General features: G+C 36.3%; 1 protein-coding gene, 1 long non-coding RNA gene and 1 other non-coding gene across 4 annotated transcripts in view; 1 reads left to right on the forward strand and 2 right to left on the reverse strand.

The window, feature by feature from the left end:
• Window positions 1-26,029, reverse strand: part of GTF2A1 (general transcription factor IIA subunit 1) — a 40,194-nt gene extending 14,165 nt beyond the window's left edge. Inside the window, exons 1-8 of one of the 2 annotated variants that reach the window (XM_072963544.1) lie at window positions 25,560-26,029; window positions 21,779-21,880; window positions 13,784-13,985; window positions 12,000-12,064; window positions 8,238-8,313; window positions 6,968-7,101; window positions 4,344-4,664; window positions 535-624 (exon numbers count right to left, since the gene is read on the reverse strand). In XM_072963544.1, the coding sequence (XP_072819645.1) occupies window positions 535-624; window positions 4,344-4,664; window positions 6,968-7,101; window positions 8,238-8,313; window positions 12,000-12,064; window positions 13,784-13,985; window positions 21,779-21,880; window positions 25,560-25,589 (1,020 nt within the window). In that variant the 5' untranslated portion in view covers window positions 25,590-26,029. Of the gene's footprint in view, window positions 1-534; window positions 625-4,343; window positions 4,665-6,967; window positions 7,102-8,237; window positions 8,314-11,999; window positions 12,065-13,783; window positions 13,986-21,778; window positions 21,881-22,424; window positions 22,649-25,559 lie in introns of those variants that run through there. The other variant, XM_072963545.1, reaches the window with a different exon arrangement.
• On the reverse strand, window positions 12,632-12,775 carry LOC116281106 (small nucleolar RNA SNORA79). Its single transcript, XR_004190562.1, has one exon. It is a non-coding gene; the product is annotated as a small nucleolar RNA SNORA79 (small nucleolar RNA).
• Window positions 26,030-26,187: 158 nt separating the features above from the next.
• The window catches only part of LOC116281010 (uncharacterized), a 48,804-nt gene continuing 47,022 nt past the window's right edge, over window positions 26,188-27,969 (forward strand). Inside the window, exon 1 of the long non-coding RNA XR_004190451.2 lies at window positions 26,188-26,320. This is a non-coding gene — a long non-coding RNA (uncharacterized lncRNA). The remainder of the gene's footprint in view (window positions 26,321-27,969) is intronic.

Below are 27,969 nucleotides of genomic sequence, written 5' to 3' on the forward strand. Positions count from 1 at the left end.
AACCCAGCTTAAAAATTCCTTAATGCTACCAAAATACAACAATGCTAAATAATTTTCAGTAAAACGTATCTGTTTGGTAGTTATCAGTCCTGTTTATTGCCCTAGGTCTCTCCTTAGCAAAAAAAAAAAAAAAAGTTACAGAGATTCAGTTAAAGCCTTTTTGTTTTGAAGTAGTTGAGGTTAGAGGCAAATCAGGGCTACCCCACTGAAGTACTATTCACATTAAAGGACAATCCCAAAGTGGATTGTTTACTTTGTTAACAATTTGGGAGAGACAGTCTAAACTGAAAACAGCATGCCTCTCCTCATGATCTTCATTCATAATTTATTTTTCAAATGTAAAGCTACATGTATTAATTTCTCATTCTATTAAAATAACCTATTAAACTATAACAATGTTTTCATTCACACTGATTATACTGAATATACGGGGCATTGATTAGCTGTCCAAATGTTTGAACAAGGCAGAAAGGATGGTTTAGGGAAGAAATTACAACAGAAGAAATGTCAGTAATCTTAGGAGAAAACCCTTACCTTATCATATTGGCATACAACAACATTTTCTGTATCAAAGAGTTCCTGTCCTTCCTCATCACTCACGTCATCTTCGCTATTGAGGGGCTCCTACAAATAAAAAAGAAGAGTTTACCTATTTACACTTCACATGTAACTAGAATAAAGCTCTTCTAATATTCAATGAAAAGAAACACAATGACCTTGATGTTCTTTGAGAACCAAGGGCCAGACAGATGCATATACATACCATGAATGTATTTTTAAAACTTAGTGAAATTACAGCAAGAAATTAAATGTAATTAACAATTAAAATAGTTAAGCTATATAACTTATAAATCTGAAAAAAATGTTTATTTCCTTTATTCTTTCACAACAGCACTAGGATAATTCTCTCCAATAACTGCTTAAGATGCCTAGAAGTGGACCTAAGAAAATATGATGGCACTATGTACTACCGTATGGTACCATTAGATGGTACTAGGCACCAGAAGCAACAGTATAAAAGGGAAAACAATGGTGAAAATGGAGGAGGAAAAGAGGGCTATAAAATAGATAAGCAGTATGGCTTGTCTTTACGTTAAGGACTAGAACTATATGAATACAAATTAGCACGTCTCCCACTATGACAGTGGAGGCTTACAGCATAATTAACTAAGACATTAAGATTAAGGTGTTGGGGGGGGGGTGGAATCTCAAACTCAGCACCAAAGAGAATTAAAGGCCAAGATCTAACTAGAGCATAAAATGACCAACGACATTAAACTTGACCTCAGTTGTGGCAGAAAATAAAACAAATTTCTAATTAATGGAGAATGAGAAGATATGACAAAATAATAAAAGTGGAGAAAGTAATCAAGATGATATTAAGTCAAGGCCTATACCTACTCACACACATGGATGTATATATATTGTTTAATTTAAAATAGATATCACCAATGTAAATGCAATAAAATTTTTGAGGTAAAATTTACAAAACAGAAACTCACCATTTTAACCATTTTGAAGTGTACAATTCCGTCACACTTAGTATATTCATATGTGTACAACCATCACCACTTCCTAACCTTGACCAATAAGCAGACACTCACCATTCCCACCTCCCCCCAACCCCTAGCAACCACTAACCTGCTTTCTGGCTTTATAGACTTAACTATCCTGGGTATTTCATATAAACAGAGTCATACAATATAAAGACAACACATGTCTGGCTTCTTTAACTTAGCAATCTATTTGAGGTTCATCTATCTACATTGTAGCATATACCAGTACGTTGTTCTTTTTCATAACTAAATAATATTCCCCTGTCTGGATACACCACATTTTATTCATCTACCTATCATTTGATGGACGTTTGGGTTACTTACATCTTTTGGATTTTGTGACTAGTGCTGTTATGAACATTCATGTACAACCTTTTGTACATGAGATAAAGCAGGATGCTGTGTAACCATAAATGGTTCGACTCACTTTTTGTGAAATTTTAAGCTTGTGTACCCATTTTTAGGATCAAAATATAAAAAGCAAAAATTAAAGAAAAACAAGAGAAATCAATCCACCATCATCTTGGGAGATTTAAATATACCTCACTTAGTAATCAATGACAAAGCAAGCACACAAAAAGTATCAGTAAGGATACAGAATATCCCAAGCAAACGAGTGACAATCTAAATCTAACAGACATATATAAAAGACAGGACCAGTCAACTGCAGAAACATTCTTTTCAAATACACAGGAAGCATATGCAAAAACTGACCATATAAAGCAAGTCTCAATCAATTTCAAAGGATGCACACATCACACAGATCATATTCTCTACAAATAAAACAGAACAGAAAGTAATCAAATAGGAAAAACCACACTAGAGAGAATAAACAAATTTGATTCCTTGAGAACACTATACTCAATACAACTCTGGTAAGAGTGAGCAAGGAAAAACAACAAGAAAGTGCAAACAATAGTATTAGGAAAAAGAAAATAAAAAAGAAATTACTACAAATGATTCTGACATTAAAGATACTGTTATCTTTAACTTTATGCTAATCAATTAATAAATTTGGTTAAATATATAGTCCTAGAAAGATGTACCTTACCCACTGACTATCTGAGTAAGAACATTATTAGCAGATATTTTTAGCAGCAAATTTTAATGAATATTCACAGGAGACTTAAGCATAGTATTTGGGGAAAAAAAGAAGTCCAAGGTAGAGGGAACACTCTCCAAAATTCATATTACAAGGCTACCATAAATCTTAAAACCTAGTAAGAAGAGTGTGAGAACAGAAAATCACAAACAGTATCATTTATGAATATACATGCAAAAGTCCTAAACAAAGGGAATTCAGTAATTCATAAAAAGGGTAAACACTAATGATTAAGGTATGCTATCCCAGGAACACAAAATTTGTTTATAAACAGAAAACCAATTAATGCAATTCATCATAAATAAAAAATTAAGGAAATCATGATTATCTAATAGTTGCAGGAAAAGTGTTTTATAAAATTTAGCATTCATTTATAGTTTAAAAAAAGCAAAGCTCTTAGTTAATTTGAATAGAAGGGAATTTCCTTAACCTGAAAAAAAGTATCCATAAAAAGCCTACAAGTAAATATTATACTGAACAATCAACTACAGAAAGGATTCCTTTTAAGATTAAGAACAAGATAAAAGTGCCTGCTATCACCATTTCTAGCAAATAATGTTTTGGAGGACTTAAGCCAACAATTTTAGAAACACTGCCATTTTTCATGTCTGATTTGACAGCCAACAGAGAAAACATGAAAGAATCAAAGAGGCTAAACCTCACTAGTAATCAAAGAAATGCAAATTTAAAAAACCCAACTTACAGAAAAAAATATACTTATTCAATTTATGTTATACATGTGCATGCAAAACTATATATGCTCTTTAGGAACATCAATAGATATGGTGAAATATAAAGGCAAGTTAATGACAAGCATAAAATTCATAAGCATGGTTACTGATGGCAGAAGGAAGAGGACAGGGATTAGAGAGGCACCCAGAGGAATTTAATTAAGCAATGGGATTTTTTAACTAGATGTGGACATCAGGGTGTTTATATTTTAAAATATTTTTATTCATTTGTATCTAGTCAATATTTAATTGAAAATAGTATTTTTAAAAACATTTCTTAGATAATTCACTTTGTACTAAGATAAATAAAATTACATCTTAAGGCTGTAGAAGGCAATTAACAATAAAAACTGTGATCATCTTGAGCACATGTAACTAAGTTGGAACACTGAGGAAAACAAAAGTATATCTGTATGTTTCTAAAATATAACTGAAGATGAGTAAGAATGGATGGTTTGCTAAACTGAAGATAGATACTATGAGTAGATAAGGATATCTAGGCATAGTATGGAATACGGAACAAAAGTAAATTTCAAATAAAACTGTCACAACTTTTTTCTTGTCTCCTCTCTTTCCAAATGTCACCTTACCTTTTTAATTATTGATGCAAAAGAGTAACCACATTGATCTGTTCTACCAATGTCTTACATCTAAGCCAATGCATAAACCAAATTAGAATTACTTATACTGTTTCCATCACCTTTATAAACCCAGCTTAATTTGGTATACATTCATTTTTTATTACCAGCTATCTAAAATAATATTTTATGAAAATAAAAACAACCAAATCAATCTAAAAATCTTATCAGAAATCCAACTTTACATTTAAAACTCTGTTGTATGGTACCCTAACAGCCTCTGAAAAATTAGGATATGAATTCATCAGTTTGGCACCAAGTCAAAGAAGAAATGACTGAGTAGCTTCTCATTTCACGTCTTCAACTAGAAACTTACCTCTTCTACCTGCCCATCTTCAGCTCCATCTTTCTCTTTGTCTTCTTCCTCATCATCATCATAGTCTTCTTCTTCATCTTCATCTTCTTCTGATGATGTATCCCCAGTTCCATCAACTTGCAACACCAACGGAGCCTGCTGTTGAGCAGGCTGGGCCTGTGGCTGCTGCTGGCCAGCTGCAGTTATCTGCGCTTGTGCTGGTGTGGGAGCTGCCACTGTTGTAGGTATTACTTGAGTCTTATTTCCTGCAAATAAGATTTGCTGGGGCTGGATGATGACGCCTGTCTGTGGTGAAATTCCTCCAGGAAGAGGGGCCAGTACCTAAGGCAAAAGAAAAATCACATGTTAGAAACTAGTTAGAGGATCAAGTAGTTTCGTTACTCGGTGCACAGAAATAGGGACAAAAGTTGAAGAGTCACCAAAAATGACCTTATACATAGTTAAAACTACCAAAGCACAAAAGGAGTGTTTATTGAGTGTGCTGATCCACTAAATTTTCATTTTACATTAAAATCTCTAAAGGAAAAAAGATTTTCTGATAATAACTGCTTCATTTATCAAGGACTCGTTATATATCAAGTACGATGCCAGATTCCAGACCAATAGTTACACACATTATTAGTTTATTTGCTCAAGGTATGGAGGTTTAGTAACTTGCAAAGTTTGCAGTCAAGTCACTAAGAGCCAAAATTTGAACCTAGGCTTTCTGGTTCTGCTCTTATTACTATGCTGCACTGCCTCTCTACAAAGAACATGGCACTAAAAATCTGAAGTCCTGGGTTTTAGTTTTGTCTAAGATCACAGATAAAGATATAGCAGATACAAGTGGTATAACCTCTCATGACTTTAGCAAAACTTCACTGTTAGACTAGAATCAATGGTGTTCAAGTCTGGCTACAAATTATAATTACCCAATAGTTTAAAATACCAATACCTAAATCCCACTCCTAATATTCTGATTTAATTAGCGTAAGACAAACTCTATTTTATTTAAAGCTCCCCAGATGATTCTAACCACGCAATCACAGCTGAGAACCACCAGATCAGATGATTTCTAAAGTTCCTTCTAGCTTCTGCATTCTAAGATCTTAAAGTAAATCACAACTCAAAAAAAAAAAATTAACAAATAGTAATTATATGTTATAATGAACATATTTATAATCATAGGTACTAATAAATAAAAAGCAGATAATGCCTAGTGATAAATAAAAAGCACTGAACCGCCATTACTTGCCATTAGGATCAAGGAATGTATAAATAATAACAGTATTTCCTTTAAGTTTACAAATTAATGGTGTAATAGACAAAGCTGTAACAACTCAAAGAGATAGAAGATGTAACAGAGGTATGATAAAGCACTATGAGAACACAGGAGAGGGTACTAAATTCAACTTGGGGGACAAAGCATGATCAGAAGACTTCCAAGTAGGTAATACTTCAACTTCTATTTGTATTTTGGAGATCAGCCAGGCTTTTGCGCTTTGTTTTGTTTGGGGAGTAGAGGAAGTTGCTAGAAGGAAGGCCAAAGGAGACATTCTAAACAGCATCAAGTGAAAACAGCATCAAGTGAGATTCAGAAGAACCAGCAGGACAAAATTTGGAAAGCTATAGTAGGCTGGATTAATGCTCCTCACCTGATCTTACCTCTGTCACTGTACTGCACTGACATTATGTTGTTTATATGTTTGTTTCTTTTTTAAAGTACCCAAGTTCCTCAAGAAAATAACTGTTTCTCTTTCACCTTTGTCCTTAGAGTACAATTTAATGCTTGGCACACAAGTAGGTACAGTATTTGCTAACTGATCTAAACAGCAGCTGAAGCAGGTAACAACGGGAACATGGCAGGAAGTAAACCTGAAGACATCAAAAAAGGTCCAAAATAAAAAAAGATCTTATAACCCATGATGAGAAGTTTAGACTGTTTCCAATAGGCAATAAAAGATTTTAATATTTTTAAAACAATGACTATAGAGTGGCAGTCAGCTTAGGAGAGTACAAGACTGGAGGCAGGGAAATTAAGAGGATAATTATTTTGAGTGAGAAATTATGAGAGTGTGAACTAAGGAAACAAGAGAGTCTGGAAAAAGAAAACTAGCTTCAAACATATTAAGGGACTGCAAACATGTTAAAACTGCGCCTGAAAAAAACGAACTATTAGGAAGAATTGGTAGGACTTCATGATACCCTGGAGTAAGGAAAAGGGTGGTTCCACACACCTCTTTTCCAGAAAATACATAAGCATCATGGAACTAAATTCATGCCTGCCTTTTTCACTCTGAAATCTCCAGACTCTGGCAAAGACCCTAATATGTAGCCACACAATAAAACGTTTGCTGAATGAATGCTAAATAACTAGTTTAGGAAACTGGATGGAGAATGGTGCCACTTTTAGAAAAAGGGGATGATGTTGGATGAGTAGGAATAACAATTTGTTCTTAAACGCACTGAATGTACATTAAGCTATGAGGTGTACAGGAGTAATTTAGAACAGGTGTGTAGTATTGGATAAGTGTCTAAGAATTTATACAGATAAGCCATGGGAAAAGGGAACGGAAGCACCCAGATAATTCATACGGAAGAAGAAAGAAGAACCCCATGGTGGTCAGAGTTTAAGATCCTTTTACCTGTTGTATGACAGGAGCTTGTACTCCACCAGGCTGCATCTGTGGTATAACCTGTTGTTGCAGAACCACTGACTGCTGAGGCTGGAATATATACTGGGCACCATTGGCTGCTCTGACTACTTGAAGCAGCTGGCCTAAAGCAAAAAGCAAAAAGATATTCCAAGTTATCATTTTAGCAGTGATCATCTCAAAATAAATAAATTCATAGTAAAATGTCAAACCACCAAAAAACCCTAGAAATCTTAGAAGACTAACAATCTCATTAAGGTTTGTCATCCATACACAGTAAACTGTAATTCTTAACTTCTCTAACTTCCCTCCATGTTCGAATACATTACTTAAAATGTTTTATTTATCTTATTTATCATCCTTATAAAGCTGTTTTCCAATAGTTTCAGCAGATTCTGAGAATCAATCAAAAGCTTAAATTATCTTTGGTAACATGTCTGGAGTCATGAGAAAGCACTAAGATGAAATATTTCAGGGGCTATTGGTTTTTAAAGCTGTAAAGAAACAGAAGTATAATAATGCATTAATATCTTGAACAAAAGTACAATAGCTTCAAAACTGCTTAAAAACAATAGAAGTTTGCTGAATCAATTATCATTGTGACATAACACTAACTATAATGACTGGCTTATACACACACAACTGAATTCCTTTCATGTTGTTTTGGATGACCCAGAATCCTGAATTAATTAGAAGTGAAGAATTATATCTTATTGAAATATGTAGCAAGGTAAGTCCCTAGCTTGTTCTTCACAAATTTAGAAATTAACAAAGTAACAAAAAATTATATACTTAAATTTACATTAAGGATATTTTAAATCCACATAAAAAATTCTTCAAACATTAATATGCCAAAAATCAAAAGTAAATTTTTGCCAGTCATTTGCTCTTAAGATACTACAGTATTTAGTTTGATATAACGAGTTAGTTCAAATGAGTCATGTTTAACTTATTTGGTGGGTTAACATGTTAAGCAAAAACCTAAGTAAATAAGCTCTTCTATATAATCATACTTCATTCAATAATAGGATTCTCATTTACAGATCAAAAGCTCAAGTGCAATTCTCATCTTTACTGCAACCTCAGCAATGATTATGGTTTAATGTGCCGTAGTCCTCAAATAATCTTATTTTAAAAACCTAAGACAAGTGGTAAAAGAAATATTGAAATATTAAGATTTTCTGTCTTTTGATGAAGATAAAACAAAGGCTAGATGATACAATTTTCTGATATCAATAATGGTTCAGTTATTTCTAATCACCTGAATTTGTTAATATCTGTTGAACAGGAGTCACACCAGCAGGGAGTGCCAAGGTAGCAGCTGTGGCAGCAGCACTCTGAAAAAATGAAAAAAAAAAAAATCAAACTCATGTATATGTGTAACAGAACCTCATTTATTTCTGGCATATTTTAACAGTATTTGGAGTTTATCATTTAGTTTACACTAAAACGAAAAGTCTTAACAATAAGACTAAATCCCGTTTTATGAAATGGTACAATAAAGACTACCTAGCCTAAACATCTTACCTAATTATTTCAAGCAATTAAGTAGAATAAAAAAACTGAGAGGATTTTTCTCCCCTAGAGAATGTACTCTAAGGAAATCTCACCCACAATAACAATGCTGTACAATATATGAAATACCCATTCCATTATGTCATCTCTTATTGTTTCCTTACTCTGAATTCCTTGTTGTCAATTAATATACTTGTGGCAAAGTATAAGCATCTTCATTTTAGTAACCTTAATATTTTTAATTATAGTATAATCAACAGGTCTCTAAAGAAAACCCTGTATCAGAAGACTGCACTTAAAGTATAACTGGCAATTCTTCTAAGATGCCATAAGTTGACAATACTGGCATGATCTCTAGGTAAAACATATTAATACTCATTTTATTAGTACAAAAAATACCTTTAAATTTTCCTGTATTTCTTAAGATTTTATTTCTACATTTTAAAGTGGAGTTAATACCAGAATCTGACACTTAAATTATAAAAATATACATGGAATTATACTCTGGATTTCTTTAAACTCAGGATAAATTCTTGATTTACTGCTTCTGAAGACTTCTTTCCTTTCCTCCAAAAGAATTACACTACAATTTTACAAGCATTTCTTATCCTGAACCCCAAGTATTTCCATGTATCTCACTACTAACTATATGTAGGTAGTTTTTTCCCCTATCCCCCTTAAATCTTTTTTAAGATACCAAGCCTTCATATATTCAATCCAACCTATACATTTTTATAAACACCTCTATTCGAATAAACTTTGAGAAACAAATATAATGTGTTTTGCAGATGGTAATGCCAGAGAAGTCAACAAAACTTAAAGTCAAATGGGTTAATGATACAACAACTACCAAGGTATAGCTTTCCAAGAAAATATAGCTGTTGTTGCCATTTGACAGGCCTGAGTAATCTCCAAATCTGAAGCCTGAAATTCCCACTACGTCCTCAGAATCTAGCTATAGCCCACGAGGTTCTCTTTATAAATGCAAGTTCTGCATTTTGTTTGTTTAAAAAAAAAATGAAAGATCTACATAAATCTTGTCCATAGAGGCAAATGAAAGGTAATCTAAGTTTAAGGAACATATTAACAACCACTTACTATTTAGGAATACTGAGTGCCTATAATTCATATTTTATAAGATTAAAAGATTTCCCTCTACTGGCAAACTGACACGGCAGTTTCTATATATAGCACACATGACACAATAACCACCTACATAATTCTGCACATTCAAGATGCCATAAATATTTGTTGAGAGATGCATCATACACAAACCATCTTTTATTAATGTCTGCTGGAAATGAATAGCCCCAACATGGATAATGCATTAGAGCAATAATTTCATAGAGAACCTGCAAAACTAGTTTGATGTAAGGTCCTATTTCGTAAGTTCCCTGAACCTTCTACCAATTATCACTATCCCATATTCATATGCAATCACATCATTTTTCAGTATGTTCATTCCCGAAGTACACAAAGCTATTAAAAAAAGCTGTTTTTAAACAAGTATCTTTGAATAAGGAATAATAATGCAAACAAACAAAAATCAAAAAAAACCTTTTATTTGTAAAGAGACTTATACTGTTTCAGAACATTGAAAAGACATGGAGACAACATTGACTGAATACAAGTAAAATGTAGAAGTACACGTAAACGCTCATACATTTTACTCACTGAGGTCTGATCTATGATCTATTTAAATACACATGCTCTTTAGAATCAAGGAGATGTAACAAATCAGTAAGAGACAGGCCATAAGCTTAGCTCCAATCTCTTTAAACATAATTTTAATTCAAAATTGTCTCCCACAACACTGAAAATTCTTCAAAACCCATCAAAAGATGGGTCTACTCTTAAGTGATTCTATCAAACTTCCTGTTTTAAAAACGACACAAGTTATTCCCTAGGAAACAATTTCAATAGTATCAGCTGCAATATGGATTCTACCGTAGACTTATTTTTAAGGGTGGACAGTAAAAAGAAACCTGGGGCCTGAGAACTGAAATGAATTTTTTTCTGAATAATAAAAATTCTTGTGAGAAATGACAGGCATGGAAATTTGTCATTTTCATGCAGAAGAACTGATTCTAGCAACCTGAACTGGAAGTACAAATAGAAATCCTTGATTTTCTTTTTAACTGAAGGATAGTAGATTTACTTTGTTGTGTTAGTTTCTGGGGTACAGCATAGAGATTTAGACAGATAGACAGACAAACAGACAGACACACACACACACACACACACACACACACACACACATTCTTTCTCATTATAGGTTATTACAAGATATTGAATGTAGTTCCCTGTGCTATACATTAGGATCTTGTTGTTTATCTACTTTATATATAGTAGCTCATATCTGCTAATCCCAAATTCCTAATTTATCCCTTCCACCTCTCCCCTTCGGTAACCATAAGTTTGTTTTCTATGAGTCTCTTTCTGTTTTGTAAATAGTTAATCTGTATCACTTTTTTAAGATTCCACATATAAGTGATATCATATGATATTTGTCTTTTCCTACCTGACTTATTTCACTAAGTATGATAATCTCTGGGTCCACCCATATTGCTGCAAATGGCATTATTTCATTCTTTTTTTATGGCTGAGTAGTATTCCTGTGTGTGTGTGTGTGTGTGTGTGTGTGTGTGTACACACCACAACTTCTTTATCCAATCATCTGTCAATGGACATTTAGGTTGCTTCCATGTCTTGGCTACTGCAAATAGTGCTACTATGAACAATGGGGTGCATGTATTTTTTCAAATTAGTTTTCTCCAGATACATGCCTAGAAATGGGATTGCTAGAAGAGATCCTTGATTTCTTATAAATCAAAAAATTTCAATTTCTACTTTTATATAGAAAAGTACAATTCTGTGACATTATAGATTTGTAAGGCTGGTATAAAAGAAGTCATTTGTCTAGTAGGTGAGCCCTGCTTCCTGTATGGCTTATAAATTACAAATGAGCTTTCAGATTCACAAAATCTAACTTTAAAAAAAAAAGTGGGTTTCTTTGTTAAAAAAATCTGGATGTATAAAACTCAACTGATTAAAATGCATTTTAAAGTGGCACTTTACATATTATAAGAAACAGTTATCTTGAACTTTCCAAACAGTTCATTTTCATCTTTAAAAAGTTTATAATTCTTAGCATTCCTAAACTCTTGCTGTTAATGGGTCTTCTGAAACAATTATATTTAGCATAATATCTTTGGTAGGTCCCCTAAACCTATTTTCCTCAAAAAAAGAAGATAAAATAACTCCCAAAGCACCATCCTTTTGGTATTTTCAATAGAAGTTTGCATAATTTTATGAACTGAAATGTCTAAATATTAAGCTAAACTTAAGATTTGCTGCTAAATCCAATATTTAGGAAACCAAATAAAACAGCTATTTTGCTCAAGTCTCATATAAACTTCAAGTTGTTAATATACAACATACATAAGCATAATCACAATCTGGGTTACAATAAACAGAACCAAGCAAAGCACTATTTTCTGAATCTTACCATGTTTGATGCATTCATATGTTGTATCAGCTTAGAATCAGGAACAATAACTTGTGGTGCTGCAGCTATAAAAAACCAAACAAGCATACATAAAAGCAAGGAACCATGAGGCTATTTCTTAGAATGCTATATGATGTTGAAAATTTTTTTCACGCTTTCCACACTTTCTTCATGCAAATGCACTCAACCATTTGATACTTCACAATGTTATAAATTTCTAAGGTAAGTAAGTGCTGTGATATACCCACCTTATACAGGAAAACCACAATTAAAAAAATAGATTTGAGTAGTAATACCTAAGGACACGAGAGAATGTGGGAACACAAAGTAATGAGATACCTAACACCTAAACATACATTTCTGTGAATTCTTAAACTAGAAATTTTCAAACATAATTTAAAATTGTCTTGCCAACTAAACATTAACTGTTTTACTGATTTAATGATAATATTGTTGGAATGAGTTATTAACTCATGAAGAGCTCAAAAAGTTATAATCTACACAGGTTTTTTTTAATATACCTAGCCCCGTTCTTCCAATTTAACAGTTGCCAGAATTTAAAGTTACTTCCATTAACTTTTTAAAAAATAAAAATCAGAAATAATGGCAATGTTACTCAAGTGTAATAGGAACTGTGTTTGATTCCGCAAATTTCAGAGAATAAACAGATAATCCCATTATCCTAACATTCTCTGAGTGAAGAAAATCAAATTTTAATTTATGATGACCTAAAATCCTAGTGCCAGGCCTTAAGGCAATAGGAAGAACAGCCATCAAAACAGATAAAAAGGATAAAATTATTAGATACAAGATGTAGAATAAAATCAAATACTAAAAGTTTTATTTGACATAAAAGTAAAATAACCCAAAGAGACATTTCTACTATGCATCACTATCAATTTTAAGTCTTACATATACTCTCAGGTGAAGCAAATGGGTACATAAACAGTTACCTTAAAATAAGCTTTCATTTACTTTCATTTTCCTCTGATAACAAAATGTACAAAACTCTAATGTCCAGGAAGTTTTGTAACTGAAAAGATGTTTGTTATGACAGAAAATACTGCATGCAAAGGATCAAGCCTTTTCAGGACCCAGATTTTCCTCAGCTGTGATGTTTTAAGTGCTACTTCACAGAGCCTCTTATTAGGCTTCAGTGAAAGAAAACCTATAAAATGACTTGCACAGTACAAAATACTATGGACACAGTCTATAAATACTTGTTTTTTTCCTTATCTTTGAAGCACACAATATAAATTAAGATGTTATAGATCCACTCTTCCCTTAAACAAAATCTAAAAGTCAATTTAGACTTAACATAAACTACTAGGGAATTAAAATTTCAAATTGCCCAAACATGGTTACAAAAATTCTCCGATGTTTAAGATATATTTATAAAAGCTAAATTCAAACATAATCTTTGAAGGGATAAATCACATCCATAAAGAAAGTAGATAATGACTCTACCATTTAAAATAATGACATCTTTAGTAAATAAATCTTTACAGATATAACCTGTTTTAGGAAATCCACCATTAGGTAGCTGTCTCAAAAGAAAGTGTTAATATACTTAACTGAGTATCATTTTAGGCTTTCTCTTAGTGAATTATTTATCATTACTACACAAACAGAATCCTCATTTTATACAAATTTACACATAAATACACACATATACACCACTCACCCCCTCCTCAACCAATAGAAAGGAGAAATTCATTTTCTCTTCTTTGAGAAGGACAACTTTCATGTCCAAGTTCTAAGCAGGACAACACACGCAGTCTCACCTTGCTGTGACGCGGGAATGAGGACCTGCTGGGCCTGCGCCTGCGGGGGCACCGTCTGCTGCGGCTGAGCCTGCTGGTGCTGGTGGTGGTGGTGCTGCTGCTGCTGAGGCTGATGCTGCTGCTGGACTTGCAATAAAAGCTGCTGCTCTTCTGAGTGAAATCCATCCACTGCCCTAGACTGCATGAGTTTATTCTCCCATAACTAAGGCAAAGAACATTAAAGATTTCTAAGTGAAGGTCAGGGAAGATAATGCTGGACATAAGGACAAAACATACTTTATTAGTCTGTTTATAAAATTCTTCCATTCTCAAAATACAACCAAAAATCTACCAATCTCTCTTATCCAACTGTATGCATAATGAACACTAAGTTTAAAAGTATCAAACCTCATTTTTGCTACCTGAGAGTATTGAATAATTTTTTTGTTTTTATTTTTAATATCTTCAACAAACTTTCTATGGTATTCCTTGGTTACGAGGCAGAATTTCATATAAGCATTTTTTTCAGTAATCAAAAGTCATCATATCAAATCCATTATTAACTATTTTCATGGAAATCTTTAATATAGTATTTTCTAACTTTTAAATAACATATATAAAACAAGTTCATCTTTTCTTGATTTGCACAATGAAAAATATGTATAGAGGCAATCCTCAAGTTAGAATAACCCAACTTTGTCTAATGCTTTTCGAGGTATTCTCAACCCTTCATACTTTTTGAAATTCCCCTCCCCCTCCTATTATGAAAAGGATTGACAATCCCTTTTCTGTTCAACCACTTCTATTTTCTCATCTCACCCTAGGACAGCTTCTGTGATGAAGAGGAAAAAAAAGTCAAAAGTTGGCAAAAGAAAGAAGGAAAAGATAATATTTACAACTATTCCATCTTTCTCCCTAACACATTTCCTCTCTACCAGGTTTAGTGTTCAATCTACAGAAAATTGCCCAAAGTGTTCCTTAAACATTCAAATCCTTGTAAATATGCTTGTAAAACATTTATCAGAGTCTAGTATAAAGTCAGTTATCAGTAAGTGCTAGTTACTATAATTATGATGGTGGTGATACTGTGTAATAGAGCATTATACCAGAAATCAGGAACCCAGTTAGCCCTGGTTTGGCCTTTAATCAGCTTTATGGACAAGTCATTTATCTTTCTTGGGCATTTTCCTCATCTCAAAAGGGAATAAATTGAATTAGATTACTTTCATTTTTATTTTTTAATGGAGGTACTGGGGATTGGAGGTACTCTATCACTGAACTATTTCCCTCCCCCCTAGATTACTTCTAAACTCACTTCCAGCTAATAAGTCCTAGTCTCTGCATCAGTCTAAAAACAGTTAGGGTTCTCCCTAGGGTAACAAAGGACTACTCTTCAAGAGCCTAAGTTTTGTCTGGTTAATCTCTGTAAAGTGGGCACCTAGCATAGCACATAGTACAAAATAGGCTTATGCACTGAATAAAACATTCAGACTATTATATAGTGAAGCTCCCAAACAGTCTATCATCTGAATCTTCCACAATTCTTTCCCCTATTCTGAAACAAAAGAAAATCTAGTTCTTGTAAGCCAAAAATCAAAGGGAAAAAAATACTATTAATGCCTTAAGAAACAGTTTTTAGATCATAATTTTCTAAACTTAGTATTTCAGATTTATCATTTCCAATTGGTCTACCTGCTGCAATGTGACTCATCACTTCAACGAAGCTTCCATGATAATGACAAATATTAATGAATACCTATTATGTGCTAAGTGCTGGGTACCACAACTCACCTACCTAGCCTCCTAAGCCCATGATCTTTGAATCAGAATCCACCACAATACCCAATCAATGTTGTCAGTTTTCCCTCAGAAGAATTGTTCCAATCTATCCCTATTATTATTGCCCCTTTTAAGTCCTTTCTTCCCCGAGTACTATTGCAAAAGGTAACGACTGAGCTCACTGAACTTCCTACATTAAGTCACTCATTCTACAAATAATTAGAGTATCTCCTATACTAGACACTGTTAGTGGCATTCACAACTGGCAGTGAACATATCTGACAAAAACCTTTGTCCTAACTGAGCTTACATTTTAGTGGAAACTTGTCCTTCCAATCTATCCTCTATCAATCAGTAGTCCTCAAAATGTGGTCCTGCACCAACAGAACCAGCATCACCTGGGAACTTGTTAGACATACTAATTCTCAGCTCCCCCACCCCTACCCACTGGCCCCGACTCAGCAACTCTGGGGAATCTGTTTTAATAACCTGTCCAGGTTACTCTGATGCACACTAAAGTGACAACTGATGCTTTAAAGTCTAAGCCACTGTGTTTCAAACTGCAGAATGTAACCCATTAGTGGGTTCAAGCAATTTGGTTTTGTTTTTTTGTGTGTTTTTTTTGGTAAATGCAATCAAGTTAAAAAAAAAAAAAAAGTCAGACTGTACCCTTATCAAGTGAGGCTTTCGGGAGCCGAAGCCTAAAAAATCTGCATTTTTAACTAGTACCTCAGAGAATCCTTCTCACGCTAAAGACCAAGCTCATTAACATAGTAAGTTAACTCTTGGCTACTATAACTTGCACTCTGTTTTCCAAACTACTTGTAGTTCCCTGAATATAGTATACATATCTCCTGTCTGAATCTTAGTAAAATACTTACGATTGGAAGTCATCACATACAATTCCCCAAACAATGCAAATGCAAAGTCACACAGCCTCAAATAAATCGCTCATTGGCTCTATACCTTAGGAACATTTCTATTGGTACACTTTTCACTCTAAGTCTACCTTCTCTACTAAAGTATGAACTCCTTCAGGTCAGAGACTATGTCTTATTCAGGAACTAACAAAATCACTAAGAACTTACCAAATATTAAACATTAATTTCAAAGAAGAGAATGGAAAACAAACTACTGTTTTCTAGGGTAGTGTTTCTCTATAAGGATGCTACTGACATTTTAAGCAAGACAACTCTTTATTTACAGGGTATTACTACAGAAGTGTAGAGGAAATGCAATATTCCTGGCTCTAGCCTACTAAATACCAAAAATGCCCACTAGTCATTATGATGAGCAAACATGACCCCCCCACACCTCTAGCAGCTTTTCAGGGGAGTAGGAGAAGGGGTTGTTGGAGTAGCAGTCCACTGATACTCCATATTTACAAAGCAACAAATACTGTTCCAGGGTAATGTGAAAAATACAATATTACCATACAAATATTTAGCATTAAGCTTATATTATCAAATAATGTAAAGTTCAAATTAGTTGCATATTTTGTTTCTCTCCAATTTCATTTTTATGTAATTTTATTTATCAAAATATTCTTTTTAAAATATCAGTTTAAAATAAACAAAGAATGTAATACTGTTTTGGAAACAATAATCATTTAATACTCCTGAAGACTACCAAGAATACTGAATTGTGATTTACTTATTTATTTTGCTTCAAAAACAGGGAGAACTCTTTTTCTCCTCATTTTTATAGTAGTATTCTTTTCCCCCCAACACAGTAGCTATTATTTCTGGCAGTCTTACTTCAGCAATCTTTGGCAGGTCTCTGAAATTACACATGGAGAAAATTCATTTTCTGTTCCCAAAATGAATCAGATCTACATCTGTACATCACGTTTACTAGACTAATACTCGATTCTTACCATGCACTTGTTAAGTACTTTACATGTACAGATTCATTTTTCACAAACATTCTTTAATACTATTATTTCATTTTCACAGACATTATCATCATCTCCTTTTTACTGAAAAAGAACCTGAGGAAGAAGTCAGGTATCTTATCCAAGATCACCAACTAATAGCTGGCAAAACCAAGATACAATCCAGGCAACCTGACTCCAGAGTTCCCAGTTAGAGATGAACCCTGAGAGTGTAGAGTGAATGTCTTTTAAATTTTGGACCCTAGGCACCTCACTTGCCACACCCCAATTCCTCACTCTGGTCCAGTTTCTAATCTCTAAATTATACTGCTACTAACAGAGCAGGTCTAGTCACAACTCTGGTACCTTACTTACCTGGAGACAAAAGTTCAAGTCTCTGCTACTTGCTAAGTGACCTTGTCAAAGCATATTCCCTGAGTCTCTTTTGATCTATAAAATGTGATTAGGTCTGCTGCTTCCTGGCACTATGCTGGGCTAGAAATTCTGAAGGATTCTACCTTCACAAAGCATCTAGCTCCTAGATAAAATGTAAGACAACTGCATTTCTGGACTTCCTAGAAATGACGTTGAGGGACAGAGGTTTCCCCAAGGGCAAATGAAGTGGAATAATGCATCACTGTTCAACTTATGATCCAAGTATTTATATACAACTAGAGCATATTTAGAATAGTGGTTCTCATTCAGGGGTGGGTTTGCCCCCCAGGGACATCTGGCAATGTCTGGACACATTCCTGGCTGTCAGAACTGAGGGGTGCTACTGGCATCTAGTGGGCAGAGGTCAGTCATGCAGCTAACATTCTACAATGAACAGGACAGCCTTCTACAACAAAGAACGGGTCCAAAATGTCACAGTGCCAAGGCTGAGAAACCTGATCTTGAGACAAATTAACCGAGTTTAAGATTTGCCTCCAATTGAGAAAATTTTTGTAACTTTATTTTACTAAAAAAAAAGAGGCCATGTTTTGTATCTCCCATTGTACTCACTATTTGGATACAGGTAGGTTTGACGGTCTAGAAATCAGGATGATTTTATCATTCACTTTGAAAAGGATTTCTAGGCTGTCATTCCCACCTATAGCTATTTACCTATCCAAAACACAATTCACATTCAAATACAGATTATTGAAACTCAAGTGGTAACGTGTATGAATACTAAATCATTAACCTGGAACTAACACAGTGTTGTAGGTCAATTATACAAAGAAAGAAAGGAAGAAAGTGAGAGAGAAGGAAGGAAAGAAGAGAAAGAGAAGGAGGGAAGGAGGGAAGGAGGGAAGGAAGGAAGGAAGGAAGGAAGTCAAGACTATTTTATGTGTCTTTTCTATCCCCAACAATTCATATAGTAAAGGAGGCCCACAGTATAAAGAGAGAATTTTGAGAATCAGGTTTAATTTTCTGAAATCACCTTCCTTCCAGCGTTATCTAGGTAAATTTTAAATTATAGGCACTCTTATTACTCATCTTAATGGATAATCTAACTCACCACTGTATCCTTCACAGCTGTATGGAGGTTTTCAGTAAGTTTGTAAAAGAGCCAAAAAGAGAGGAGATAGGGGCTAAAGCTAATAACAAAGTCCTTTAAAAACCACAAACTATGAAATTAATGTTAGTTTTCATTACAAGACTATCTAAACCTGTAGGGTCCAATAAAGTAGCCACTAGCCACACATGGTGATTTAAACTGAAATTAACTGTAATAAAAATTCAGTTCTTCAGTTTCACTAACCGCACGTCAAATGTTTACTAGCAACATGTAGCTAGGGGCTACCATACTGGAGGACACAGATATAGAACATTTTCGTCACCACAGGAAGTTCTGTTGGATAGTGCTGACTGTCGAACTGTTAAAACTAGGGCACATTCTGGAAATTCTAATGAGATCCTGAAGAAATTTAGTGCAGAGAATTAAAATAACATAAACTCATTTCAATCTAATAGTTTTAAATTTAAATCCAGCTACAACTCAGAATAGAAGAGTATGCCCCATTTTTAAAAAACAACAAAAACCTTAAACTACTTTGTTCAGTTAAATTCTGGAGCCACATCTGTTGTTAACCAGTTTATTTACTGAATGCCAATTACATATGCCAGGCATTAGTGTAGAGGCTGAGGATTCTAAGCTGAGTTAAGTCACAATTTCTGTCATTTAAAACCAACCATTACGCAAAAACTAGTGTGTAACCTATAAAACATATATTATTTACATATCCTATTATACAAATTTTTATACGTATATTTCTTCTAAAAAAGTCATATGTAATAAAAATGCAGGTAGAGCTATTTGGTCTCAAAAACAATTCATTCTCTTTAGAGAGAATATCTCAACTCTGTTGGGACCAGCAGGAAAGATCAACTCCAGATTCTGAAAAGCAAAAGCAGGTAAGGTAACAAACAACTTGGACTGACCACTAGTTTGACCTAGAGTAAAGTCTTTGGGACTGATTTTCTACACCGAAAAATGTTGTCCCTTGTACATAAGGTCATAGAACTACAAGGACAACCATTATAAAAGGGTAACAAATTGTAAAATACTCATTCCACATAATACTAAGGAATCAAAATAAACTTACTCTCTTATTACTCGTATCTCTGGAGGGGATACTTTATGTGTCTGAGTAGTTTATATTGCTGTTTTTCCAACTCATGTCTCAGAGTTGGCATTCCTTCATTTGTATTTTTAGATACCTAATCTTCACTTTCAGTAATGATTACATTTCTCTCAAGGTAGATAAGTACTTTCTCATCTCATTCTCATGAACTATGATTCCTTATTTGTATATACCTCGAAAGAAGCTCAATATTCAATTTCTAAGCCAGCAGTTTTAAAACTGTTCTCAGGATCCTTTATCACTTTCACAAATTAATAAGGACCTCAAAGAGCTTTTATGAAATTATAACTAAGATTTTTTTTAAAAATGTTTACTAATTATTTAAAAATAACAATATATCCTTTACACGTTAACATAAAGAACATGTTTTTAATGAAAATAACCATATTTTCTAAATAAAATCTAATGAGAAACGGCTTAAAGGAAAACAGCTGGATTTTTATATCTGCTTCTGCTGTTCACTTTGTTGTTTTGGTTGAAGCATATGAAGAAAATCTGCCTTCCCACAGCCAAGTAGTTGGGAAGGGAAAAGGTATTTTATGTGATAGTTTCTTAAAAGTTAGCTGCAGTGTACAATCTGAAACCATATACCAGTGAACTTTCATACTCTTCGATTAAAATCCATTGATTTATCTTTCACTCTGAAGGCATTTTGCAACATCATGCATTCATCATTTGGAGAATATGAGTTCAGTGAATTATGCAGATACTCCAAATGTTAACACATTTCATTACAGAATATCAAACAATCACAGGTGTTAATATCAACACCGATCTCATCTCAAACTTTAAGTAAAACATCTTTTTAATATTCAGTGCATCAAAATGGGAAGCATGCATAAGGCACTTCTGCTGCATATGAGCAGTTAATCTCAAGGAAAAACACTTGTGCGTTTAACTGGTCATTTTTTCCATAGAACACACATTCACTGGAAATACGACAGACATGCTATGATTATTCAGACTCAAGCTCAACCTCATGGACCACCTGGAAGAGCCTATGGGGAACTTCAGGGACCATACATTGAAAATCACTGTTCTGAGCAATAAAGCAAAAATATTTCGTGATTCTCTGAGTCATTACAACACTAGGAAAACACAAATGCTTAATAAAAGTATCTTAAATCTAAGTAACCTAAGTACGCTTAAATCTAAGTAAATCTAAGAAAACAGAAAACCAGCTCCCAAAGTAAAATTTATTATATAAATTGGCCCACATAGAGAATTGGACCCCAGAACATGAAATTCTTTTATCAAGCACTTATTCAATCTCCACAACATAAACACACTTTAGCACATAGGTACATTACAGCATAAACACATTTTAAAACAGGTACATTAAGGTCACAAAAAAAGAAAAAGGAAAACAACTTACAGGTATGTAAAGTAGTTAGACCATAAATGGATGTTAACTATCCATTAATAATAGTTAATGCTACTGCCAGGTACTGGGCTAAGTAAGCACTTTATTTATTTACTACATTTACTCCTCAAAACAAACCTAAAAGGAAAGTACCATCAATTTCCATCTCACAAATAAGGAAACTGCAATGTAAGTATTTTGCCCAAGGTCAGAGGAAGAATGGATGGGAAGAGTTGGGATTTAAAACCAGCACACTTCACTTAACTATACTGCTTCCTGTAACAAAGTCAAATGTTCACCGTATACAAAAATTGTGGGTTAGTCTCTGGCTGAAGAAAATGTTTTAAAAAAAAAAGGAGGGGCAGACTCACAGTTTTTAGTTCCATCAGAACTTGCTCATCGACTCCATCATCCAAAAAGATGTCTCTCACATCATTAATAACATCTTCAATCACAGATCTATACAATTTAGGCTTTAAAGGAAAAATAAAAGACGGTTGAAAAATGTGTAACAAGTTTTTACAAATTCAAAGCAAACTAAATGTAATACAATAGTCATTTTTCCAACTATCAAAAACCTATTTTAGAAGATACAACTTAAGAGATACGGCCATCCTAATAATCATGATTTGCTTTAGTTAACTTATTAGACTGCATGTTTTAACGGAAGTTTTAAACTATTTAATGCAATTCATATCCAGAAGATCCTTAAGCATACAAGGTCCACACAATTTCCAGTTATAATTTTTATGTTGTTATAGCCAAAACATTTAATGCGATCCAACAATATAGCTTTATGGGTTGCTATGTCTGGTTCCTATTATTCCTTTGCTTGGTTTTAATCTGTTATATCTTTTAACCTCACCACTCAGTTGTAGCCTTTAGAGAACCTTATGTCTTCCCTGGTAATAATCTGCAACTCAATGAGCATTCACATTTAAAAAATCACCTAATTTCTGTTTTTTGTTAGCCAGTCTGTACCTTTCACCCACACCATTACGTTGCTCATATACCCACAATTAACAGGTCTCAAACTCCCAGAGGAACAGGACACGATGATTCTTGCCCAGGACTTCTCTCCTACCACTGCCCAGATGATGCTATGGAGCAGAATCAAGAATAGCCTCGATATTTATTTTATTTTATTGTTGGCATTCCTTGGGGGGAAGGAGGAGAAGCTTGCTTTCAGAAGGCTGCCAGAAAAATGAGAATAGGTATGAAAGCACTTTCAAAGTATATAAAGTATTTCTGAAAAACCAGAATTCGCCCAACCCACATCCTACTTTTTAACATGTTACACAAAAGGAAGTTTGCATGTCAGAGTGTAAAACCAGAACTGCATTGTTATAAATCCTATCCATTATCACAGAGTTAACAGCCTTTTTCTTTTAATGCTGTGTCATTATTTGTGTTTTATATCTTGCTTAAGGTAAAAGTTACTGGTTACTCAATAAAACCAAGGGTTTGCTCTCATAAGCAAATCTCAAACAAAAATGAATGTTTCATTAGAACCTCTATGAGCAATACTGTTATCATAGGGAAACCCTCTAAGAAAGTGTGTCCTTGCTTAGCCAAAAATACAAATGAGTTCATCCCTACAATTTACTTCAACCATTAAAAACTCTTTATTTCTTTTCACTACAACCAGAAAAACAATTCATGTACCTAGGTTCTTGCCTTTGCTGTTTCAACCACTAACTTGCTTTTTTATTTTGCCAAATCTATCCCTGTGAACTAAAATTAATGTGTAAAATGTGCATCTCTACTGTGCCTCCTTAAACATTCTGATTCTATAAGGTTAAGTATCACCTTATCTATGGCGATTTAACTACTGAATTACAAAAATAATTTATAAAATGTTTTCTAAAATCAATGACTCTTCAAGGCATTATAAAGAGGTAATGTAAATTTAAACTGGCAGTATAAATCTTAAATTGGTGACGTAAGTTATTTTTTCAGCAGACTAGATGTTTCGATGTTTTTGAAGTCAGTGACCCCTAAAAATATTCTGCTTGGAGATCCAGACATTTGTAGGTATAATGTTGCTTTCTTCTGGCACTCCCTACTTAATGAATCAATCCTGCTTTAAGACTTTGCTTTTGTCCCTTAATAAACCCACAACTTGACCATTTAATAGGTTTACAAGCACTACAGTTGATGGAAAGGAAATGTGCATTTCCGTCCAAAATACTGTAAGTACACAGGCATTATTTGAAATAAGCAATCTCCAAATCATTATTTAAAAACCCAAACCTTTCTTGATGCAAAGTTTTTGCCTTTTATGAAATACATAGTAATTTAGGAGGTTTGCCCTGGTTTTCAGAAACCAGATACTCTAATGATTAATTAAAGGGTTTCTTTCCAAAGTCTTAGTCCCTGGTGCAAAACTGGAAAATACATTGGATTAATGTCTATATCGGATATCATATTAATATCCAATGCAATAGAAACGCCATCTACTTAGAATTTTAATTTTTTAAAACCCAGTTTGCACTAAGCCTTCTCACATTACTCACAATTCTCCTACCACATAAATGTACTGCAGACATAAGATCCTACATGTCAAAGCTTTAGGTACTTAACTATTTCTTTGTAAAGCTCTGGGTCTCCGACATTTATTACAGTAAAACTTAATGAAGTATTAGGAGCTACATTTTTAATCTATTACCTGAATAGTTGAAGAACAAAACCCTACCAAAGTCAAGTCCCCTACAGCTAACAGTTAATGTACAAAGCCTTTTTTTAAATTCCCGACAATAATGCACGCATCTTCTAATACGAGAACGATTAGACATCTGAGCTAAAATTCTTTTAAAAATAAAAATAAAATTAAAAATGACAGCAATTCTGTTTTCCCCTAACGAAGACGGCAAATCCCAGCCGCTTCATCAAAACAAAAACTTGAGGCTCTGAAAGCAGCCCCAGATGGGTACGAAATTACAGTGTACGTAAGGGACCTAGAAATAAATTGAGCTCTGCACGCGCCAGCCTCTCGCCTCGGGAGCACGCACCTCCCAGCCCCGCTCTCAGCAGCTCTCACTATTTAAAGCCGGATCTGGTGTTTAAATGGAGTGGCGGTGACGTAGGCCTGAAAAGCACCTTCCCATCCTGGCAGAGTCTATATTAGAGAGCGGCAATGGCTCTATATAAACAGGGCAGCCAAAGGGAGGAGGACCACAAGGCTCAGGGACTGAAAAGCAGGGTAAGCGGCCGCAGCCATGATGGATCGACCCGAGTCGTCAACGGTACGGAGTCGGGCGGCCTCGGGCTGCATTTGGGACCGGGCAAAAACGTGTTTTATTGTCATAATAAAAATAAGAGTGGGGTGGACTAGTGATCACATTGCGTTGGGGACTGAAAAGGTTATTTATGTGACTGCTTTTTGCAAACCTACATGATCGCAAGTAACCAAAAAGGGACAAACGGTGAGAAGTAGGCAAATTTCAAGGCGAAAGCGGGGCACTTTGACCACTGTAGCCTTTGTTTGTTTTGGTGCTTTTGCTAGTCGAAGATACGATGGGGGGTTTGCTTCCCCTTCGCCATTTTACCGATTCGGAAGGAGCCGAGATAAGTGCTTTTCAACCTTCGTCCTTTTTTTTTTTTAAATGTAAAATGGCCCCAGTGAACGCTCCCTAAGCACAGCCGCCAGAACACCCCCAAGTAACCCCAAAGTAGACATTAACCTTCCACTGCATTAAAGTGGATCGCGGTGGGTCTTGGGGATTCGCCTAACTCCCCAGACACGGTTTTTGTTTTGAGGCTGTTCCGGGAGCCCTTCTCGAGCCAGCGAGGTCGGGCCCGCTTCGGGGAGAAGCGGCGGCTCCCCTCCCGCCCTCCCTCCTGGCTGCCGGGGTCTGGGGCCCGGGCCGCGCGCTCGCCCCGGCCCAACCGCCTCCGTGGCCCGGACCGCCCCGCGGCGGCCCCAGGCCCCGCCGGCACCCCCGCCCTCCCCGCCGCCGCGGCCGCGAGCCCTCGGCGCCCCCCCGCGCCCGGCGCCCCGGCCCGCTCCGCTCGAGGCGGGAAGCGGCGGCGGCCGCGCGGGCAGCTGAGGAGAGTCGAGGCCGAGAGTCGCCGCCGTCCCCGCCCCCGCCCGGTCCGGCCGTTGCTGCCGCCTGAACGAAGCCCCCGCCGGCCACCGAACCACGTCCTTACCACGGTGTTTGTATTTGCCGAGTTCGCCATTTCCACACACAACACAAACAAGAGGGGGGCAACCCCGAGAAAACAAGATAAAAACAAAACAAAAAAAAAACCAAAACACCCGGAGGGTGACCCAAGCCACCACAAAATTAAGGGGGGAAAAATTCAAACAAAATTGGATCCTGACGGAGGAGAGGGGAGCGGCGACAGAAGGAGGAAGAAGGGGAGGAGGGGGGCAGTCCTCCCGGAGCTAAAACTCGAGAATCGCCCTTAAAAAAAAAAGGCCACGACCCTTTAGGGGTCCGGGGGGCGTTGCCCGCTCCCCACCCCGCGCCAAGGAGGGAAACCACCACCGGTCGCCGCTCCCAGCGCCGCCGCTGCCGCCACCGGCTGCAGCTCCAGCCGTCCGGTCCGCCCGCTTCTCCCCTTTATATAGTGAGCCAACGAGCTGCGCGAGCCGCCGCTGCCGCCGCCGCCTCCGAGAGACAGGGCGGAGGGGGAGGGAGGGGCGGAAAGGGCGGGGGCAGAGGTGGGCGGGGCTGAGCGCGAGACACCGCGAGAACCGCGTGCGCAGGCGCGCCGGGGCGGAGGCTGCCGCGGATCGCGTCATCACGCGCCGTGGAGAGTGTTGGGTGGGCGGGGCCAGGGATTTGAGTAGAGAAGTCTGACGGCCGCCTCCCCAAGTCTCGCGTAATCACGTGGTTGGCACCCAGGCGGAAGTCTCCTGCCACTGCTTTGGGATGAGGAACTTGCAAAGCATTGCTGGAAGAGGCGTGAGTTCTTGTGACACTTGAGGCCAAAGCTAGTTGGGACCGCCTCCTGTCGGGCGTTTATTTGCTGTCCCGCGCTGGAGAGGGGCTAGTAAATGTGGAAGGGGTGGTGGCGACAGCCTCGCTAGGAATGGCCGCGGAGGAGGCTCGGTCACGTGGCACAGTTTCCGGCCCCTGGCGCGTTCGGACTAAGGGCAGTTTTAAATGCGGAGTCATCCGTGACCGCTCAGGTCGGACTCCGCGTTTCCAGGCGTTAGTGCCTGTTGCTGAGGGTGGGCCTTTTGCTTGCAAAATTGCGTACGAGTTCCTGAAGGATGGAAGCTGATTTGGGACCCCCATTAGCACATTCCAAAATTAATAATCCCTGAAGTCAGCTGAGTTATCTGTCTCCACCAGTACAGCTACAGAATCTGTTGGTTTCCGTTCCCCTAAAGAACTACTAAATGACTTCTTAAGGTGGTAGAAATGACAAAAAACAAACCACCACCGAGTTTATGACAGCACGACTTTTCCTGGTTTTTTAAAATAATGCCAAAATTCGGTGACTTTATGTGGCCAGCACATTCTGACTAACCTGTGAAATACCTTCCCTTGACTCACCAACTCACATGGTCTCTCCTTGCGAAAAGAGCAGGCAGAACACGTCCATGTCTTGCAGTGTAATTCAATAGGCGTTTGACCTGCTCTGCTAATCCCGCTTTTGTATCGGTATTTCTCGCAGAACAGAGACTGCTCTGTTTAGAAGGCAGAGCTCACAGTACCTAATTTTCTTGTCCTGAGGAATTTCTAGAGACGTGGAATGTAGTCGGTACAAGTGAGGGAGTTTATCCTCAAAAGTCAAAGCAAAACAAAATGTCAAAGTTCTATGCCTCTGAAGCCAGATTTGAGGACTATCAGTTGCTTCTCAGTTCCTTGCACCGTGGGATGTTGCGGGGGCCGGGGACAGTGAAAGAGAAAAGCAAACAAACGAAATCATAGTGTTTCTTTATTATATAAACTTACCATTCTATCAACATTTGTAATTGATTTAATATTCTGGTGACTGTTAGCCCGGAAAGTTGTACTAAACAGCTTTCGCTTCATGTAATTTTAAGAGAATTGGTTACCACCTTATATGAGTACCTACTGTTTGTACATGGATTCCCTCACCTTCCACCTCATTTTCTTCTCTTCCGCTTGATATTATTACTAAATGATCAAATGTTTTGCTATCAGTGAAGATTAAGATCAGTGCAAACAGGACAGGGGACAGAATCTATGAGATTTACGCTCCACAGAATTATTCCTGAGCGGATTGATGACAGGTGTGTTTTGATTGGGTGTGACCTATGAAATAATGGGATATACTTATTGGATTGAAAAGGGAGAAAACTCAGTCCTAGCCTCGTTAAGACCTTCAGACTCTTTGGAGGCTCTGAGTCAGCCTCTCTTTACAAACTCTAAATTACAACAAGTAATATTTACCTAGATTTCTTTGGTGGTTCCATATAAATTTTTTAGGATTATTTATTCTAGTTCTGGAAAGAAAGTCATGGGTATTTCGATAAGGAGTGCATTAAATTTGTAGTGCTTTGGATAATATGGCAATTTAGCAATATTAATTCTTCCAATCCAAGAGCATGTGATATCTTTCCATGTATTTGAATCATTTC

Source organism: Vicugna pacos, chromosome 6, assembly GCF_048564905.1.
Source record: "Vicugna pacos chromosome 6, VicPac4, whole genome shotgun sequence".
In the NCBI taxonomy this organism is placed as follows: domain Eukaryota; kingdom Metazoa; phylum Chordata; class Mammalia; order Artiodactyla; family Camelidae; genus Vicugna; species Vicugna pacos.